Here is a 22,663-nt window from a genome sequence, read left to right as displayed (position 1 = left end):
AATTTAATACAGATTTTATTTCTAAACCCAAAACTGTTAACTCTATTGCTTGGACTATATATGCGATATGTATATGGCATATAAATACATGTACATGTACTTATTGGTAATTGTGTGTGGTTTGTGCAACGGAATGACTGCAAACATGACCTGCTAACCAACTATAAAATGATTTCTATATACTCATTTCAAACTTTAGTTTTTGTTTTTGTGGAAAAAAAAAAACAAAAAAACTTGAAAATCCATCAATGCATAAAAAATCTTCCAACTTCAACTTTAAGCAAGAAGACTGAAGTTTGCAGATAAAACATAATGTTCTTGATATGAATAAGGTTTGTACTATGTAATTTGAAAATCCATTCATGCAATAATGACAATGACCTGGCAAAATAGAATGACCAAGAGGCACAGCTTAAACTGGTTTGTGACAGCATATTGACAGAAAATAAACATCAACATATTTCATTGACCTGACAGGATATCATCCCGACAAAACACCAAAAACAGGATAATTGATCAAAATGTTGTGTTGACAAATTGTCATAGTCTGACTGACATTGTTGAATGATAATCAAATCTATTTAATATCGCATCAACTCGAGGTTTTTCGTGGCAATACAGAACTGGCAATACAAAACGATAAAAAATAAGGAAAAAACAAACTTGAAACAATGATGTGGTTTAAACACAAAATTACTGATATCATAAATGTCATATGTTTTAGATTTATAAAAAAAATTAAATTAATATAGTTGTCACATTGTAGATGTTTGTCAATATTTTTTGACTTTCTGTTGTTTTTATGCTCAGGCATGTCAATTACAAGACCCAGTGATCAAATTTCTGTCGCTGTTCTGTTGTGCTCCCATGCAAATCTTTTTTTTTTCATTCTTGATCCAGTTGTTCCAAACTTTAACAGGCGATTAAGCTAACAGTCCATTAACCTTTAGAGTTATATTCAAACATCTTAAACAACTTAGAAAAAACAAATGTATGAGTTAAGAATTATAAAAACTAAAATGTCTTTACAGTAAAATTTAAACATTGTACTTAGTCTAGTAATGCCCAACAAGACCAGTATTACGAATAGAAATAAAACAGGACCCAGTTGTTCGAAACTTTAACAGACTGTTAAACTAATCACCTGTTAAATTTTGATTAAAAATACTAATCTTTGTGGGAAACACTAGTATGATGTTTTAATTCAACTGTAACAACGTTAAAGTGTTCATAATCCTTAAATGATACATTTGTTTTTCTAAGTTTTCTAAAGTGTCAAAATATTACACTAAAAGTTAATCAACTGTTAGCTTAATCGCCTGTTAAAGTTTCGAACAACTGGGCCCAGGTGGTTAGTTTAACAGCCTGTTAAAGTTTCGAACAATTAGGCCATGATAGGGACAAAAACCAACAAAAAAATATACTTTACATGATTGAAAGTCTTCTCCACATACTGGACAGGTTGGAGGGGGCATTATTTCTCTATGACTCGCATATAAATGTTGTCTTAATTTTCTTTGGGTCGGAAAGTAGCTACTGCATTCTGTACATTTTGTAAATCCCATCTTCATTAGCTCCTCAGGGCTGAACTTCTTTTTCATCTGGCCAAGTGGCCGCAATTTAGGTAGTTTATGTCTCGCTTCATCTCTGTGTTTCCATAACTGTTCATCTATCAAAGTAATTTCGAAATGTGCTAAAGAATGCCCTATGTATAAATTACAGGTACAGTGTAAACATACACACAGAACCTGTATGGGAATATATATGCAAACTTTAATGTATAGCGACTTTTCAATGGCAAAAAGAAACAACGTAATTTTGTAGTGTAATGTGTAGCATTCATACTAACATAATGCTCATTTTATATACATGTAGTCACTGGGAAATAAATTTAAGTTCACATGCATATAAAACTTCATTCTTTTGGCCAAAACAGCTTTAAATTAATGTTAATCTAGGAGGGTATGATTTCACATATTTCAAATGTGAAAGATAAAATGAAAGGGGATGTTATTTGTTGATTTTATTTCCGTAACTGACGCAAACAGAATGTACAAGAAAATGAGTTCCCCACAGGTATTAATGACATCACTGTATTCACACTCTTAGTCTTACAGTTCTTAACATCACCAGGTAGGTGGTCTTTTCATCAACACAAAGTTGAAATAGGCTGCATTTTTCAATACTGTAACACCAGAATTTTTTGCAAGGGTTTTATTTCTGCTATATTGGCTAACGGTGTAATTAAGACAAGAACTTTTTCTTGTGATTATTGTAAATTGTCCTCTGATGTTTCATAAGTTACCTTACACTGAAAACATTGTACCACATGCAGAACTTCCAATTCTAAAACTGACAGACTGTAAGCCTTGTACAAAAATATCTAACTTTACTGTATGTACAAGCTGTCGCTCGACTATTCAACAGCCTTGTCAATTTAATAAATACAAGTTGAAAAAGGGTATAATTTTGTAAAAATGCAAATCAGAGTTATGAATCCTCTACAATGCATATCAGACCGTCACAGTGAACAAGTGTGTGAAGTTTCAATCCATTCCCATTTGTGGGTACTGAGATACCAGCTTACATACTTAAAAATTAACCAAAATTACTAAGTCAAAAAAGGGGCATAATTTTGTAACAAGAGGGTCATGATGACACTATATCGCTCATCTGTTTGCCTTGGCCTTGGAATCATACAGATAAATATTCTGACCAAGTTCCACATGACCCAGTTTCGAACTTAGCCTAGAGATCATCAAGACAAACATTCTGTGCAATTTTGTATCAAATCAAAGTATAAATGAAACCTCAATATGGCTGAAAGGGCCAAAATAGAAAATTTTGCCCCTTTCAGGGGCAGTAACTCTAGAACTCATGATGCAATCAAGCCGGTTTTCAAAGGAACCAAGATCTTAATGTGACTTAAGTTGTGTGTAAGACTAGTGTGGTTAAAATCGAATGTACAGTCAAGTCACGTCTATTGTGTTTACAAGGTAAAAATTAACAAATGTTGGCTCTTTCATTTAGGATCCGCAACCTATGATTAAATCTGACGGATTTATCATGGAATCTAAGATCTATTGTTGCTCAAAAGGAACCAAGATATTAATATGCCAATACAAGTTGTGTGCAAGTTTGATTAAAATTGATTGCAAAATGTAGTCTCTTACCGTGCTCACAAGAAATTGTGGACAGATGACGGATGGACAAACAGACAAAGGGTGATAACAAAAGCTCACCTTGTCACTAAGTGGCACGTTAGCTTAAAAAGCAAAACAGAGTTATGGAACCTGTGCAATATAAGTCAGTTTTTCACAGAGAATAAGTGTGTGAAGATTAAATCCATTCCCACAAGTTGCTACTGAGATACCAGCTTACATACAAAAATTTAAATCGGACCGACGAATGGGTGAGACCAACAGCTCTACCTATTCTTCTGTCCAGCTGAAAATCAAAGCTTCACTTTTTTTTTGCACTTACATGTAAGAAATTTTGAGTCACAATCGGGACAAAACAAATAGTTAAATGATTGCCTCTTCCTCTGTTGAATTTCGACCGGAGCCTTATCGATTTTGTTTGTATCACCTTTGTCCTCATTTTTCTTGATTATTCTCCCTGTTGACGGAATGTGTTTGTCAAACTCATCCAAGACATTACATTTAGAGCTGGTGCTTTTCTGAATCGGCCGGAAACGACTTAGTTGGTGTGTAAATTTTGAATTATCATTTGTTACCCAATCTGACACGTAACCAGAAGCTGGAACGCCGACAACACCAGTAGGTTTTGATTTATCATTTGTTACCAAATCTGACACATAACCAGATGCTGGTACACCTGCAACATCAGGAGTGGGTGCTTTAAAGCCCATATAATTTACAGGAAAAATTCCAGATGCTGTGCGCACTTGATAGTTTGCAGTGGGAATAATTGGGTTTTTATGTCTCATATAATTGGCAGTACCAAAAGCAGTTGACATCGGTAACTTATAATTTGCAGTAGGATTTCCAGATGTCACAGGCATCTCAAGATCTGCAACAGGAATTTCAGATGTTTTGGGTACGTTATTATTTCCAAGAGGTATTCCGGAAGTTTTAGGTACCTCATTTTCTCCAAGTATTCCAGAAGTTTTAGGTACCTCATTATCTCCAAGACATGTTCCAGAAGTTTCAGGTACCTCATTATCTCCAAGAGGTGTTCCAGAAGTTTCAGGTACCTCATTATCTCCAAGAGGTGTTCCAGAATATTCAGGTACCTCATTATCTCCAAGAGGATTTCCCCATGTTTTTTGTATCGCATTATCTCCATGGGGACTTCCAAATATTTCTGAATCAGTATCCAGTTCATCGTCTACATTAACAACTTCTGATTTTATCTCTATAAATTCGGACTTGACAATGCTCTGATCTGGGTATTTCATATCATCTGAAAAAATATACTGGTAGCCAAATGCTCTGATATCTGCAACTGTCTGTTCCGATAATACTGAAAAAGTGCAAGAGACATAATTAGACAACAGACTATTACCTGGCTCCAAGGTTAAAAAAGAGCTGTAATGCTCTTACTATTCAATAGCATTGTCAGTTGAAAGAATATTTACGTTGTAACAAGAGCACTGCCTTGCGGGTGCAGACGCTCATCTAATTTTTTTGTCTCTGTATAAAAGAAATACTGACCTACCCATGACTTTCTAAGTCCAAAAGGGGCCATATTTCTTGCAAAAAACAATGCAGAGTTACGGTACTAGCTGTGAAGTATCAGCTTTGATGGTGAGTAAGTGTTGCAAGTTTTAAAGCAATAGCTTTGACTGTAAAGGAGAAAAGTTGACCTAAACGTGGATACTTAGTTACCAACAAGAGTGGGTACTTAGTTACCAACTTTCATACAAAACCTTAACCAGAAAAGTAAAACAAGAGGGCCAAGATGGCCCTAGGTCGCTCGCCGTAACAGTGTAAACATGTTTGACCTAGTGATTTCATGGAAACAAATATTCTGACCAATTTTCATTTAAGATTTGGACGAAAAATGTGGTCTCTTAAGTGTAAACAAGTATTTTCTTCAATTTGCCCTGGTGACCTAGTTTTTGAGCCAAGATGACCTACATTCGAACTTGACCTAGATTTGATCAAGGCAATCATTCTGACCAAATTTCATGAACCTCAATTGAAAAACACAGCCTCTATTACAAACAAAACGTTTTTCTTTGATTTGTCCTAGCGACCTAGTTTTTGACCCCAGATATTCAAACTTGACCTTAATTTCATCAAGGCTATCATTCTGACCAAATTTCATGAAGATCAATTGAAAAATATATTGCATACACAAGGGTTTTCTTTGATTTAACCTAGTGACCTAGTTTTTGACCACAGATGACCCATATTCTATCTTGACCTAGATTTCATCAAGGCAATCATTCTGACTAAATTTTATGAATACCCAGTGTAAAATGCAGCCCCTATTGCGTACACAAGGTTTTTCTTTAATTTGACTGGGTGACCTAGTTTTTGACCCCAGATGTAAAACTTGACCTAGATTTCATCCAGACAAACATTCTGATCAAATTTCATGAAGACCCTGAGTAAAATGCAGCCCCTATTGCATACACAAGGTTTTTTTATTATTTGACCTAGTGACCTAGTTTTTGACCCAAGATGACCCATATTCGAATATGACCTAGACTTCATCAAGGTAATCATTCTGACCAAAATTCATTAAAATCAATTGAAAAATACAGCCTCTAACACATACACAAGGGTTTTCTTTGATTTGACCTAGTGACCTAGTTTTTGACCCCAGATGACCCATTTTTTAAACTGGCCTAGATTTCATCAAGGTAATAATTCTGACAAACTTTCATGAAGATCAGTTGAAAAATACAGCCTTTATCGCATACACAAGGTTTTTCTTTGATTTGACATAGTGACCGAGTTTTTGACCCCAGATGACCCATCTTCAAACCTGGCCTAGATTTCATCAAGGTAATCATTCTGACAAAAACTCATGAAGATCAATTGAAAAAAACAGCCTCTATTGCATACACAAGGCTTTTCTTTGATTTGACCTAGTGACCTAGTTTTTGATCCCAGATGACCCATTTTCAAACTTGGCCTAGCTTTCATCAAGATAATCATTCTGACAAAATTTCATGAAGATCAGTTGAAAAATACAGCCTCTATCGCATACACAAGCTAAATGTTGACAGACGACAGACCGACGACGGACATCGAGCGATCACAATAACTCAGCAATGCTCAGGTGAGATAAAAAGGAGCATCATTTTGTAAAAAATCATAACAGCATTATGGAACCTGTGCAGTGTAAGTCTGTTAATCACAGTGAATAAGTATGTGAAGTTTCAATCCATTCACACACACATGGTTACTGAGATACACGAGCAAAAACTTAAACAAATCATGACGCAGACACCGGCATGGACACAGAAACATAGGAGAGTCCAATATCTCTACCCTTTCTTTGAATAGTCGAGCTGAAAATGGCTTAGTCTAACAAGGGCACCGCCTTGCGGGTGCAGACACTCATCTGATTTTTTTGTCTCTGTATAATAGAAATATTGACCTACCCATGATTTTCCAAGTCCATATGGGCCCATAATTCGTGCAAAAACAATGCAGAGTTATGGTACTTGCTGTGAAGTGTCAGCTTTTAATTGCAAATAATAGCTGCTCCAAGTTTTAAAGCAATAGCTTTGACCATAAAGGATAAAAGTTGACCTAAACACAAATTTTAACCAAGAAATCTGATATTTTCTAAGTCCATAAGGGGTCATAATTCTTGCAAAAAGCAGGATGGACTTATGTTTCTTGCTGTACTGAGTCAGCTTTTGATGGTGAACAAGTGTTGCAAGTTTTAAAGCAATAGCTTTGATAGTTTAGGAGAAAAGCTGACCTAAACATAAAACTTAACCAGCCGACGCAGACGTCGATCAAGTGATGACAATAACTCATTAAAAATGCTAAAAATGCAAAACAGAGTTATGAAACCTGTTCTGTGCAAGTCTGTGCAGGGTACTGAGAAACAAGCTAACACACAAAAACTTAACCAACAAGAGCTGTCTGCTGAAGTTTTAAAGCAATAGCTTTGATTGTTTAGAAGAAAAACTGACCTAAACACAAAACTTAACCAAGAAATCTGATTTTTTAAGTCCAAAAGGGGCCATAATTCTTGCAAAAAGCAGGATGGAGTTATGTTTCTTGCTGTACACAGTCAGCTTTTGATGGTGAACAAGTGTTGCAAGTTTCAAAGCAATAGCGTTAATAGTTTAGGAGAAAAGCTGACCTAAACATAAAACTTAAACCAAGAAATCTGATATTTTTTAAGTCCAAAAGGGGCCATAATTCTTGCAAAAGGCAGGACGGAGTTAGTTTGTTTCTTGCTGTACAGAGTCAGCTTATGATGGTGAACAAGTGTTGCAAGTTTCAAAGCAATAGCTTTGATAGTTTAGGAGAAAAGCTGACCTAAACATAAAACTTAACCAGGCAACCCCGACGCCGATCAAGTGATGACAAAAAGTCAGATGTGCTAACAAGAGGGCCATGATGGCCCTATATCGCTCACCTGTTATCACTGCACTTGAGGACAAGAAGGTCCTCAGAAAAAATATCTAAGTCGAAAGGACAGGAACAACAAAGCGAAGAAATTTAACCAAAAAGAAAAAAAAATTCTTACAAGGTACAGATATGTCAAAAAACACATAAAAATTGGAGGTACCATCCATGTTGTACCACAGAAAAGTGGTCTCAGATTTTCCCTACGGCCAATAATAAAAAAGTTACTAAAAATAAGCTATTTATAGTAACGTAAAAGGGAAGTAATTATTAAAAAATTATTGTAAGTGAACAAAAGAAGGATCTGCCAAATAAATCTGTTGACATAAATGAAATTTCAGATCAGTATCTTCATTGGGTACAGAGATAAACCCATTTTAATTTGAAATAAAGGGAAGTAATTTGACATAAAATCAGTCCATAGTTATCTACCCTGATTGGCTCAGTCCAACTAATGACAATAATGCAATTTCAAATAAGTCCTATAAGTACTTACTGATATAAATACATTTTGATTACAATCAGGGGAGGTAATCAGATATAAAATAATTAACTCTGAACCTATGTTTGGATCTGATTTGTCATGGAATCCAAGAATTATTGTTGTTGGAAGTTATTTTGGAAGTTTGTATCAAATAAAACTATAAATGAAGTTTCTATATGGCTGCAAAAGTCAAAATAGCCAATTTTGGACCTTTAAGGGGCCATAACTCTGGAACCCATGAAGAAATCTGGCCAGTACAAGGAAGGAACCAAGATCTTGTGGTTTATACAAGTTGTGTGCAAGTTTCGTTAAAATCGAATCATAAATGAAGCTGCTATTGTGCAGACAAGGTCAAAATAGCTAATTTTGGCCCTTTCAGGGGCCATTACTTTGGAACTCATTAAGGGATCCGGCTGGTTCAACTTAAGAATCAAGACCTTATGGTGACACAAGTTTTGTGCAAGTTTGATTAAATTCAAATCATAAATGAAGCTGCTATTGTGCAGACAAGGTCAAAATAGCTAATTCTGGCCCTTTCAGGGGCCATAACTCTGGAACCCATAAAGGAATCTGGCCAGTTCAAGAAAGGAACCAAGATCTTATGGTGATACAGTTGTTTGCCAGTTTGGTAAAAATCAAATCATAAATAAAGCTGCTACTGTGCAGACAAGGTCAAAATAGCTAATTTTGGCCCTTTCAGGGGCCATAACTCTGGAATCCATAACGGGATCTGGCCAGTTCAAGAAAGGAACCAAGATCTTATGGTGATACAAGTGTAGTGCAAGTTTGGTTAAAATAAAACCATAAATGAAACCACTATTGTGCAGACAAGAAATTGTTGATGGACGGACACACGCACGGACTGACGACGGACGAAGGGTGATCACAAAAGCTCACCTTGTCACTATGTGGCAGGTGAGCTAAAAAGGGGCATACTTTTGTAAATACGTAGAGTTACTGAACCTGTGCATAAAAACAATGCTAAACAAGAGGGCCATGATGGCCCTATATCGCTCACCTGTTTTCATTGCACTTGAGGACAAGAAGGTCCTCAGAAAAAATATCTAAGTCGAAAGGACAGGAACAACAAAGGGAAGAAATTTAACCAAAAAAAAAAAAAAAATTCTTTAAAGGTACAGATATGTCAAAATACACCTAAAAATTGGAGGTACCATTCAAGTTTTACCACAGAAAAGTGGCCTCGGTTTTTCCCTACGGCCAATAATAAAAAAGTTACTAAAAATAAGCTATTTATAGTAACGAAAAAGGGAAGTAATTAAAAAGAAAATTACTGCAAGTGTACAAAAGAAGGATCTGCCAAATAAATCTGTTGACGTATCAGTATCTTCATTAGTTACAGAGATATACACATTTTAATTTGAAATAAAGGGAGGTAATTTGACATAAAATCAGTCCATAGTTATCTACCCTGATTGTCTCAGTCCAACTAATGACAATAATGAAATTTCAAATAAGTCGTATAAATACTTACTGATATAAATCCATTTTGATTACAATCAGGGGAGGTAATCTGATATAAAATAACTCTGGAACCTACGATTGGATCTGATTTGTCATGGAATCCACGATTTATTGTTGTTGAAGATATTTTGGAAGTTTGTATCAAATAAAACTATAAATGAAGTCTCTATATGGCTGCAAAAGCCAAAATGGCCAATTTTGGACCTTTAGGGGGCCATAACTCTGGAACCCATGATGGAATCTGGCCAGTTCAAGAATGGAACCAAGATCTTGTGATGATACAAGTTGTGTGCAAGTTTGGTTAAAATCAAATCATAAATGAAGCTACTATTGTGCAGACAAGGTCAAAATAGCTACTTTTGGCCCTTTCAGGGGCCATAACTCTGAAACCCATTAAGGGATCTGGCCAGTTCAAGAAAGGAACCGAGATCTTATGGCGACACAAGTTTTGTGCAAGTTTGATTAAATTCAAATCATAAATGAAGCTGCTATTGTGCAGACAAGGTCAAAATAGCTAATTCTGACCCTTTCAGGGGCCATAACTCTGGAACCCATAATAGAATCTCACCAGTTAAAGAAAGGAACCAAGATCTTATAGTGATACAAGTTGTGTGCAAGTTTGGTTAAAATCAAATCATAAATGAAGCTGCTATTGTGCAGACAAGGTCAAAATAGCTAATTCTGGCCCTTTCAGGGGCCATAACTCTGGAACCCATAAAGGAATCTGGCCAGTTCAAGAAAGGAACCAAGATCTTATGGTGATACAAGTTGTTTGCCAGTGTGGTAACTATCAAATCTTAAATAAAGCTGCTATTGTGCAGACAAGGTCAAAATAGCTAATTTTGGCCCTTTCAGGGGCCATAACTCTGGAACCCATAATGGGATCTGGCCAGTTCAAGAAAAGAACCGAGATCTTATAGTGATACAAATTGTGTGCAAGTTTGGTTAAAATAAAATCATAAATGAAACCACTATCATGCAGACAAGAAATTGTTGACGGACGCACGGACGGACGCACGGACTGAAGACGGACGAAGGGTGATCCCAAAAGCTCACCTTGTCACAATGTGACAGGTGAGCTAAAAAAACAACCAGATAGATACCTGTCTTTAAACTTACGTTTATAACCTTGGACACTGTTTTCAAAAGCAACTGTCTCATCAATCAGTATCAATTTTTATACCCCTATAGGCAAAGTATAAAGGAGTTATGCATGTCCATCTGTAAGTCTGATAGTCCTTCCGTTTGTCATGTCCACATAAAATCGTCTAGATTGTTTTCATGAAACTCAATTATTAAACACAAGAAGATGATGTGCACAGCATACAATCAAGGATGCTAGGTCTAGGGTCAAGGTCACACTTGGAAGACACCAGTCAAATACATTGCAAAGATTTTCTTAAAGCTAGCATCAATTGTTAATATTATCAAGAAACATATGTGCAGATAACTCAGGTTGTTAGGTCCAAGGTCAATGTCACATCCTTTATATATTTGTGGGCAGGGGATTTTTGGGCTAATTTTATGGCTAATACTGGATCATATTTCCAACTTAAAACGTTAATATTACCTTTTTTCTCAAATCTGAAAAAGTGTTCTTTTTCTATATAAAGCTAAGCAAATTTCTGACAAAGATCAGCTTAAACGTAAATCTATGTAAAGAAATCAGTGCATGCCAGATACTTTTATGCTGTTGATATTATACTAACAGTACAATTATGTAATGGACAATTAGAATTTATTCCTAATGTTGACTAAAACACCACTGAAACTTCAGTACTGAAAAATGTCCCTGGTCTTTATTCATTTTTTTGGCTAAACTTTGCACTGACACATTTATAGGTCATATGGCATTGATGACTTTCCAACTTTGGTAATGGCCTTTATTCAGCAAATGTTAGAAATGTGGAGAAAAAATATAATGAACTTCTACCTCTGCAAGAAGCAAAACATTACCATTTAGCCAGCATGTCCAATTGTTGTCCCTAAACAAAGCTCGAATGGCATCTTCCTGTTCCCTGCACACTAACATCGTTACATGGTACTGGTAGGCTTCACCCATTGCTACACCAACCAGTTCAGACTGTATACAGCTTTGGAAATAAAAGAGATTAAAACTTTTTTGTTCTGCATTAGTATCAATTGTAAAAGCTGTAATTTACTGTAAAACAGCTTACTGACAGGCTTTACATACAGTAAAAAACACTTGATACCTGGAGGCTGAAAGAGGATGAGTAACGTTCTTGAAGTTATCAAAAGCTTCATCATTCAAAGCATAAAACATACATGTAAAGAAATACAGCTGCAGACCACATAAATTGCTCAATCAAGCTATGGCATACAGGCAAGCAGTGTTTCACTGTTTCTTCAAAAATATAAAAATGCTACTTGATGAAAATTAACAAACTAGGTATTTTGCGATATTCCTTAGGAAGACTTCCCTATCTGTTCCATTATTTGGACAATGAATATTAATAAACCTATATGGTGTATTATTTAGTTCGATATCTAAGAATATGAATCTTCCATCGGCATCGTAATGGTATTTTTGCATTTTGCAATCAATGTGATCGAAAACGAGGATTGAAACACTGCACTAATTACCATTTCAACATGGATACAGCCATTGTATTTTACGATCCCGCATATTTATCTATCGATCGCATATAATTTTTCATATTTTTAATTCTTAGTGAGCGCTTCGACTTACCATTATTTCCAGCATTTTTTCGGTTCTTGTGACTGACCATTAGATCTACCATTAGATCTACTTTGGCCAGCCAGCTGGATGTTAAAAATAATTTGTACATGTAAATTTATCTCGCGTTTTTAGCATAAAGAAAATAGGTGGAGCTTATAGACAAAGCGCGCAGGTAATATTTCGTTAGATTTGCTATCGTAGAAGTAGGCAGGGCGAAATTTGACAAATCAGATTGATTGATAAGCGTATTTGCATGAAGGGAGGTAAAGTTTTAAATTATGCCCGGAGGTGGTTTTGAAGTTTTCTGACTGAATGGAGAGGTCAGAACTAAACAACAAGAGGGCCATGATGGCCCTATATTGCTCACCTGTAATCACTGCACTCGAGGACAAGAAGTTCCTCAGAAAAAATATCTAAGTCGAAAGGACAGGAACAACAAAGGGAAGAAATTTAACCAAAAAAAAAAAAAATCTTACAAGGTATAGATATGTCAAAATACACCTAAAAATTGGAGGTACCATCCATGTTGTACCACAGAAAAGTGGTCTCGGTTTTTCCCTATGGCCAATAATAAAAAAGTTACTAAAAATAAGCTATTTATAGTAATGTAAAAGGGAAGTAATTAAAAAAAAATATATACTGTAAGTGAACAAAAGAAGGATCTGCCAAATAAATCTGTTGACATAAATGAAATTTCAGATCAGTATCTTCATTAGTTATGGAGATATACCCATTTTAATTTGAAATAAAGGGAGGTAATTTGACATAATATCAGTCCATAGTTATCTACCCTGATTGTCTCAGTCCAACTAATAACAATAATGAAATTTCAAATAAGTCCTATAAGTACTTACTGATCTAAATCCATTTTGATTACAATCAGGGGAGGTAATCAGATATAAAATAACTCTGGAACCTACGATTGGATCTGATTTGTCATGGAATCCAAGATTTATTGTTGTTGAAGATATTTTGGAAGTTTGTATCAAATAAAACCATAAATGAAGTCTCTATATGGCTACAAAAGTCAAAATAGCCAATTTTGGACCATTAAGGGGCCATAACTCTGGAACCCATGATGGAATCTCACCAATTCAAGAAAGGAAGCAAGACCTGTGGTGGTACAAGTTGTCTGCAAGTTTGGTTAAAATCAAATCATAAATGAAGCTACTATTGTGCAGACAAGGTCAAAATAGCTAATTATGGCCCTTTCAGGGGCCATAACTCTGGAACCCATTATGGGATCTGGCCGGTTCAAGAAAGGAACCGAGATCTTACGGTGACACAAGTTTTGTGCAAGTTTGATTAAATTCAAATCATAAATGAAGCTGCTATTGTGCAGACAAGGTCAAATAGCTAATTCTGGCCGTATCAGGGGCCATAACTCTGGAACCCATAAAGGAATCTCAAAAAAGGAACCAAGATCTTATTGTGATACAAGTTGTGTGCAAGTTTAGTTAAAATAAAATCATAAATGAAATCACTATCGCGCAGACAAGAAATTGTTGACGGACGGACGCACGCACAGACGACGGACAAAGGGTGATCACAAAAGCTCACCTTGTCACTATGTGACAGGTGAGCTAAAAACATAAACCTGCAAGCCAATATTTTAAATTTAATTTTTATAACTCTTCTATAATTTTCAGCAGGCCCCCTAAAATGAAACGGAAATATTTTTAAACAAGAGCTGTCACTGATAGTGACAAATGTCCCCGCAGTACCTTGACCTTTGACCTGGTGACCCCAAAGTCAGTAGGGGTGGTGTACTCAATAAGTACTATCAGCAGGTGAAGTTTGAAGGTCCTGGGTGAAGTGGTTCGCATGTAAAGTGCCTTCATGCAAAAAGTTAACATTGGCCCCTGTGACCTTGACCTTTGACCTGGTGACCCCAAAGTCAGTAGTGTTGGTGTACTCATAAAGCACTATCAACATGTAAAGTTTGAAGGTCCTGGGTGAAGTGGTTCACGAGTAAAGTGTCTTCATGCAAAAAGTTGATGTTGGCCCCTGTGACCTTGACCTTTGACCTGGTGGCCCCAAAGTCAGTAGGAGTGGTGTACTCAATAAGTACTATCAGCACGTGAAGTTTGAAGGTCCTGGGTGCAGTGGTTTGCGAGTAAAGTGCCTTCATGCAAAAAGTTAATGTTGGCCCCTGTGACCTTGACCTTTGACCTGGTGACCCCAAAGTCAGTAGGGGTGGTGTACTCAATTAGTACTATAAGCATGTGAAGTTTGAAGGTCCTGGGTGCAGTGGTTCGCGAGTAAAGTGCCTTCATGCAAAAAACTAATGTTGGCCCCTGTGACCTTGACCTTTGACCTGGTGACCCCAAAGTCAGTAGGGATGGTGTACTCATTAAGTACTATCAGCATGTGCAGTTTGAAGGTACTGGGTGCAGTGGTTCGCGAGTAAAGTGCCTTCATGCAAAAAGTTAACGTTGGCCCCTGTGACCTTAACCTTTGATCTGTTGGCCCCAAGGTCAGTAGGGTTGGTGTACTCAATAAGTACTATCAGCATGTGAAGTTTGAAGGTCCTTGGTGCAGTGGTTCGCGAGTAAAGTGCCTTAATGCAAAAAGTTAACATTGACCCCTGTGACCTTGACCTTTGACCTGGTGACCCCAAAGTCAGTAGGGGTGGTGTACTCAATAAGTACTATCAGCAGGTGAAGTTTGAAGGTCCTGGGTGAAGTGGTTCGCATGTAAAGTGCCTTCATGCAAAAAGTTAACATTGGCCCCTGTGACCTTGACCTTTGACCTGGTGACCCCAATGTCAGTAGTGTTGGTGCACTCATAAAGTACTATCAACATGTAAAGTTTGAAGGTCCTGGATGAAGTGGTTCGCGAGTAAAGTGTCTTCATGCAAAAAGTTGATGTTGGCCCCTGTGACCTTGACCTTTGACCTGGTGGCCCCAAAGTCAGTAGGAGTGGTGTACTCAATAAGTACTATCAGCATGTGAAGTTTGAAGGTCCTGGGTGTAGTGGTTTGCGAGTAAAGTGCCTTCATGCAAAAAGTTAACGTTGGCCCCTGTGACCTTGACCTTGTGACCCCAAAGTCAGAAGGGGTGGTGTACTCAATTAGTACTATCAGCATGTGAAGTTTGAAGGTCCTGGGTGCAGTGGTTGGCGAGTCAAGTGCCTTCATGCAAAAAGTTAATGTTGGCCCCTGTGACCTTGACCTTTGACCTGGTGACCCCAAAGTCAGTAGGGACCGTGTACTCAATAAGTACTATCAGCATGTGAGGTTTGAAGGTACTGGGTGCAGTGGTTCGCGAGTAAAGTGCCTTCATGCAAAAAGTTAACGTTGGCCCCTGTGACCTTAACCTTTGATCTGTTGGCCCCAAGGTCAGTAGGGGTGGTGTACTCAATAAGTACTTTCAGCATGTGTAGTTTGAAGGTCCTTGGTGCAGTGGTTCGCGAGTAAAGTGCCTTCATGCAAAAAGTTAACGTTGACCCCTGTGACCTTGACCTTTGACCTGGTGACCCCAAAGTCAGTAAGGGTGGTGTACTCAATAAGTACTATAAGCATGGAAGTTTGAAGGTCCTGGGTGCAGTGGTTCGCGAGTAAAGTGCCTTCATGCAAAAAGTTAACGTTGGCCCCTGTGACCTTGACCTTTGACCTGGTGACCCCAAAGTCAGTAGGGCTGGTGTACTCAATTAGTACTATAAGCATGTGAAGTTTGAAGGTCCTTGGTGCAGTGGTTCGCGAGTAAAGTGCCTTCATGCAAAAAGTTAACGTTGACCCCTGTGACCTTGACCTTTGACCTGGTGACCCCAAAGTGAGTAAGGGTGGTGTACTCAATAAGTACTATAAGCAGGTGAAGTCTGAAGGTCCTGGGTGCAGTGGTTCACGAGTAAAGTGCCTTCATGCAAAAAGTTAACGTTGACCCCTGTGACCTTGACCTTTGACCTGGTGACCCCAAAGTCAGTAGGGGTGGTGTACTCAATAAGTACTATAAGCATGTGAAGTTTGAAGGTCCTGGGTGGAGCAAAAAGTTAACATTGTGACGAACGAACGAACTAACAAACTAACGAACGAACGAACGGACAGTTGAAAACTAATATGCCTCCCTTCGGGGGCATAAAAACAGACAGGTGGAAAATTACCCCCTGATAAAAAGTTCAGGGTTGGTGGTAAAAAAAAAAAACAAGAGGGCCAAGATGGCCCTAGGTCGCTCACCTAAGAAACACTCCATAACAGTGTAAAACATGTTTGACCTAGTGATTTCATGGAAACAAATATTCTGACCAATTTTCATTAAGATTGGACCAAAAAATTGGTCTCTTGCGATAAAACAAGCATTTTCTTAGATATGACCTAGTTTTTGACCCTAGATGACCCATGTTCAAACTCGACCTAGATTTTATCAAGGCAATCATTCTGACCAAAATTCATGAAGATCAACTGAAAAATACAGCCTCTATCACCTACAGAAGTTTTTTCTTTGATTTGACCAAGTGACCTAGTTTTTGACCTCAGATGACCCATATCCAAATTCGACCTAGATTTCATTAAGGCAATCAACCTGACCAAATTTCATAAATATCAACTGAAAAAAACAGTCTCTATCGCATACACAAGATTTTTCTTTAATTTGACCTAGTGACCTAGTTTTTGACCTCAGATAACCCATATTCAAAACCGACCTAGTTTTCATCAAGGCAATCACTCTGACCAAATTTCATGAAGATCAATTGAAAAATACATCCTCTATTGCATACACAATGTTTTTCTTCGATTTGACCTAGTGACCTAGTTTTTGACCCCAGATGACCCATTTTTGAAATCAGCCTAGATTTTATCAAGGTAATCATTCTGGCTAAATTTCATGAAGATCAGTTGAAAAATACAGCCTCATTGCATACACAAGGTTTTCCTTTGATTTGACCTAAAGACCTAGTTTTTGACCCCAGATGACCCATTTTCGAACTTGGTCTAAATTTCATCAAGGCAATCATTCTGACCAAAATTCATGAAGATCAATTGAAAAATACAGCCTCTATCGCATACACAAGGTTTTTACGTGATATGACCTAGTGACCTAGTTTTTGACCCCAGATGACCCATTTTCGAACTAGGCCTAGATTTCATTAAGGTAATCATTCTGACCAAAATTCATGAAGATCAATTGAAAAATACCGCCTCTATCGCATACACAAGGTTTTTCTTTGTTTTGACCTAGTGACCTAGTTTTTGACCCCAGATGACCCATTTTCGAACTCAGCCTAGATTTCATCAAGGCAATCATTCTGACCAAAATTCATGAAGATCAATTGAAAAATACCGCCTCTATCGCATACACAAGGTTTTTTTTTTATTTGATCTAATGACCTAGTTTTTGACCCCAGATGACCCATTTTCGAACTCGGCTTAGATTTCATCAAGGTTATCATTCTGACCAATATTCATGAAGATTAATTGAAAAATACCACCTCTATCGCATACACAAGGTTTTTCTTTGATTTGACCTAGTGACCTAGTTTTTGACCCGAGATGACCCATTTTCGAACTCGACCTAGATTTCATCAAGGCAATCATTCTAACCAATATTCATGAAGATTAAATGAAAAATACAGCCTCTATCGCATACACAAGGTTTTTCTTTGATTTGACCTAGTGACCTAGTTTTTGACCCGAGATGACCCATTTTCGAACTCGGCCTAGATTTCATCAAGGTTATCATTCTGACCAATATTCATGAAGATTAATTAAAAAAATACAGCCTCAATCGCATACACAAGCTAAATGTTGACAGACGACGGACGACAGACGACGGACGCCGGACATCGAGTGATCAGAAAAACTCACCTGAGCATTGCTCAGGTGAGCTAAAAAAAAAAAGAGGGTCAGTCAGGAGACTGGAAACGGATCGACCTATTGTTTTTGGCCTGAACTGTCAAACGTCGAAGGTAAACGAAGTTTTATAGCATAATCATGGCATCGTCCCCTATACAGAATGCATGTATATTGTATCCACCTTATTCATAACTTTATTATGACATCACAGTACATTAGGGGTTCTAACTGACCAATCAGAGAGCTGCATTTTTGAGTACCTGCCAGTTTCCACTTGGGTATAACCAAGTGTATTTACAATGAAAATATAGTGACTTTAGAAATAAATAATATACTATTTTAGATATCAAATTAAGATTTTTCACTGCACATGCCCCAGATGATGCTACAAACAACAAAACTTTGAAGTTTCATTGAAATATTATATCGATTTAATACTTTTATTTTAATTAAAAGAGAGTCTATGATAAAGTCCGAGTAAAATGTAAATCATAACCCAAGTTATGGGAGAGGGGGTATTTTGGCATGCCGGTATTTTGAGGTAACCAGGGTGTGGAAGTTGGGAGGGGGTAAATGTTTTCGGGAAAGGGGATATTTTTTTTTTTGGCAGAGGCTAGAGAACCGGAATCGGTTCCCTAGACAGCGGACTTATTCGTCCGGAACCGGTTCTCTAGCCAAAGTACCGTGCATAGGCCCGAGAACCGGAATTTAATTTTTATGCATAAAGCTGCCGAAATTCACTTTGTTTCTTTTGGTAAGTATCATGCATGTTATTATCTTAATTATTTTTACCATTTCAGCAAGCCAAGCCCTTGCGTTTACTGTGTCTATTCGCCGCATACTGTCCGCCATATTGGAATGATATAAAATGCGTAAAATCTTTCGGCATGGAGCAAGACGAACTAAACTTGAAATTTAAACTCAAAGGTATAACAGAGTAAAAGAAACAATCTAAACAAATTAAGTCATTACTGTTAATAAGTATTGATTACATGTTTTTGTTTTTTCCAATTTGCTAATCACTTGCAAACTTTAATCCAATAAAGACTGATGCACGTGAAATACCGAGGTGTTAAAAACCAGTATTTAAAGTGAGCAAAGAATCCGCTGGAAGCTATCACGGCAATTTAATTATTTTGTACATCCGTTAGTTTTACTTCTAATGACACATATACAAAACAATACAATTTTACATTTAAATAATTTAAATAAAATACATGTTTAAAGCAAATAACCAGGGTGTTCGGTAGGTTCTGAAACTCAAGAGTCATTGACTCTTCAGCCTAAATTTTCAAGGGTCAAAATCAGATTTTCAAGAGTCAAGATCAGCCTTTCAGCAGTCAAGATATACTGTTATTAATGAAACTCCCACATACTTTATCTAAAACAAGTACAATAGTCATTACAGATTGTCTTAAGCAATTCATATTTTAGTTGTCTTATTTTGCACATTGCCTAAAGTGGGTGGGGTTTGGTGCCTTTGCATGACTTTATTCTCGGCAAATTCTTCAAATAAGAGTTGCTTTTGCAACAGTGATCATATTTTTCTTAAATACAGACTTTTTATTGGCTTTTTATTTTAGATTGTACCAGAAAAATCTTGTAAGAAATGATAAAAATGTCCGAAAATGGCGGTATGCTGCGAGAAACTTCTGAAGACACAGTAAATGCAGATAAATACAAGGGTATGATAAAATTAATTTTAAGATTATAGGAGTGATCGCCCTGACGTCACGCATCAACACCTGTTTATCTGGTGGTGGGTAAAACAAAATATTTTACATCGTTTGTGTATGGGATCGGAATTTTAAATTTTAATAACTTCTTCGTTCATTTATGGATTTTAAAAATTCAAAAAGTTTTGAAATGCTTATAATTTTCATATTTTCTTATTCAAATATTTTTTGAAAATGAATAACCGTTTTAAATGAGATATGATTTTAATAGCAGCGTAGCGATGCTCCAAACTTTTAGAAAAAACACTGTAAGTTAAGCGTTCATAATTAATCCATTTTATTTCGAAATAATGATTAAAAGTTATCAATAAATTGCTTGTTTATATCCTTTCCATTGATCAAAAAATTATTGATATTATTTGTATTTTAAGAAAGTTTAAGCCGTTAGAAAAACATCACTGTTAACAAAAAAAAACATGGACGCTCGGCCTCTGCCCACCCGATCTTTGTCTTATCAGTTCTAAAAATAGAATATACAACGGATTTGTGTACAAACACAATCTCTCCTATAATATGCATGATACCAAAAGAAACGAAGTGAATTTCGGCAGCTTTATGCATAGAAATAAAATTCCGGTTCTCTAGCCTATGCACGGTACTTTGGCTAGAGAACCTGTGTTCTGCCTACTGGCCAGCCAAATCTCAGACATCGAACCAAATCCAGGTCCTTGCAGTGGCACCCAGTATCCTTGTGGTAAGTGCTCTGAAAATGTCTCATGGTCCCAGAAGGGCATATTATGTGATGACTGTGAAACATGGTATCACGCAGCTTGTGAAGGGGTAGGTAATTCCACATACAACAGGTTATCAGACTCTAAGTTTAGCTGGTATTGATGTCAATGTGGTTCTCCTAATTATTCAGTTTCGTTGACTGACTCCCTTAATAGTCTTAGTGATAGTTAATATTATGCACCCCTCAATAATGATCATGATAATATCAGTACAAATGTAGACCACTCCTCTTTTCTTCAAGATGCACCTTCAACCCCAAAAGCAACATCCACCCCCAACCCCAAAAGTAAGTCAAGGCCACCTAAAGTCAAACTCAATAACTCCGAGCGCCTCACTATTCTCAACATCAATTGTAGGTCCGTAAAGAATAAAATACCTGACTTGCATCTAATGGTAGACCAAGTCAAACCTGATATTATCTGTCTCACTGAAACCTGGTTAAAACCTGATGTCAGTTCTTCTGAAATTTTTCCAGATACCCTAAACTATAGTGTCTGTAGGGATGATAGGTGTGGTGGACAGGGCGGGGGAGTGATGATTGCCATCTCTAAAGCGTTACTCAGTCAAGAACAACCTGACCTTAAAACTAACTGTAATATAACATGGTCAAAAATAACTTTAACTGGTATAAAAAACATTTATGTTGGAGCATACTATAAACCACATGAACTTGACGAACTATCATTGTCTGAACTGTGGTCATCCTTAAGTAAAATCCCGAAGGATAGCATAATATGGCTCCCTGGAGACTTCAACATGCCTGATATCAACTGGGTCAATGAAACACTCAAACCAAATTGTAAAAAAAGAAGTCTCTATGAAGATTTTATGGAAAAACTGTCCCACCTAAATTTGGAACAGATGGTAAAAGTCCCAACCAGGTTGTCCAATACCCTTGACCTCTTCCTTACCTCCCACCCATCCCATGTCCACCTCGTCAAGACACTTCCCGGCCTTGCAACCTCTGACCATGATACAGTATTTCATGAGGTCAAAATAAACAGAGGGCGACCCATCCAGCCAAAACAATATCGGAAAACTAACTGGGAGGCGATCAGATCTGACATGCGCTCATTTAGTAGTAGTTTTATAAGTAAGGCCTATACAAACCCTGATGAGGCTTGGAACTCATTTAAGGACAGCTTAAATGAATCTTGTATCAAGCATATCCCTACTAAAATATCCAAATCCCGTGCCGACTTGCCTTGGTTAACTCCCAGAATTATCAGGCTTATCCACAAGCGTGATAAACTCTATCACAAACTCAACAAATCCCCAAATCAAGCTAAGAACCAGAACCTGAAGTCCCTAAAATCCTATATACAAAGGCAAATAAGAGCCTCATACTGGTCATACATGGAAAACGTCATCTTTAGCCATGATTCCCAACCTGGTAGAAATAAGAAATTCTATAGCTACATCAAACATAACAAAAAAGAAAATGTTGGCATAGCCCCACTCAAATCAGATGGTTTCACCCATACTGATCCAGTCACTAAAGCAAACATCCTTAATAAGCAATTTGAATCAGTTTTCTCCCCACCTAAGCCCCTAAGCCTTAAACATTTGTGCTCCAAACTGTTAACATCCCCTTCCTCCCTAATGGACCAAATAAATGCGACTCCAGAGGGTGTTGACAAACTCCTTCTTGGCCTATCCCCACATAAAGCGTCGGGGCCAGATGAATTATCCCCCCGTGTTCTCAAGGAACTTCACCAAGAAATCGCCCCCGTCCTTTGCCACATCTTCAATTTATCCCTAAATACAGGCATTGTCCCTCAAGACTGGAAAAAGGCAACAGTTGCACCAGTCTTTAAAAAAGGTCTCAAATCAAAACCCAGCAACTATCGACCAATCTCTCTGACCTGTATTGCGTCCAAACTCCTTGAGCACATCGTGGTTTCAAATCTTATGTCCTTCTTTGACAAACACAATATTATCAGCCAGTTCCAGCATGGTTTCAGGTCGGGTCATAGTTGCGAAACTCAGCTTATTAATTTTACCCAGGAACTTTATAGTAATTTAGAACAAGGCCAACAAACTGACGTCATCGTAATGGATTTTTCTAAGGCATTTGACAAAGTTGACCATTTGAGGCTAATTTACAAGTTACAATCCCTAGGTGTTAGTCCCCAAATAACTAATTGGGTCAAATCCTTCCTCTCTAATCGT

At 37.3% G+C, this 22,663-nt stretch overlaps 1 protein-coding gene across 2 annotated transcripts in view; it reads right to left on the bottom strand.

Annotated features, from left to right (window-relative positions):
* LOC123553037 (zinc finger protein 629-like) overlaps window positions 1-22,663 on the bottom strand; it is a 32,287-nt gene that overhangs the window by 2,160 nt on the left and 7,464 nt on the right. Inside the window, exons 2-5 of one of the 2 annotated variants that reach the window (XM_053541839.1) lie at window positions 11,488-11,624; window positions 4,256-4,485; window positions 3,484-4,138; window positions 1,430-1,669 (exon numbers count right to left, since the gene is read on the bottom strand). In XM_053541839.1, the coding sequence (XP_053397814.1) occupies window positions 1,430-1,669; window positions 3,484-4,138; window positions 4,256-4,485; window positions 11,488-11,593 (1,231 nt within the window). In that variant the 5' untranslated portion in view covers window positions 11,594-11,624. Of the gene's footprint in view, window positions 1-1,429; window positions 1,670-3,483; window positions 4,486-11,487; window positions 11,625-22,663 lie in introns of both variants that reach the window. The other variant, XM_053541838.1, reaches the window with a different exon arrangement.

This window comes from Mercenaria mercenaria, chromosome 4 (assembly GCF_021730395.1).
Source record: "Mercenaria mercenaria strain notata chromosome 4, MADL_Memer_1, whole genome shotgun sequence".
Taxonomy (NCBI): Eukaryota; Metazoa; Mollusca; class Bivalvia; order Venerida; family Veneridae; genus Mercenaria; species Mercenaria mercenaria.
Note: the sequence above shows the minus strand (reverse complement) of the source record. Positions and strands in the feature narration are given on the sequence as shown.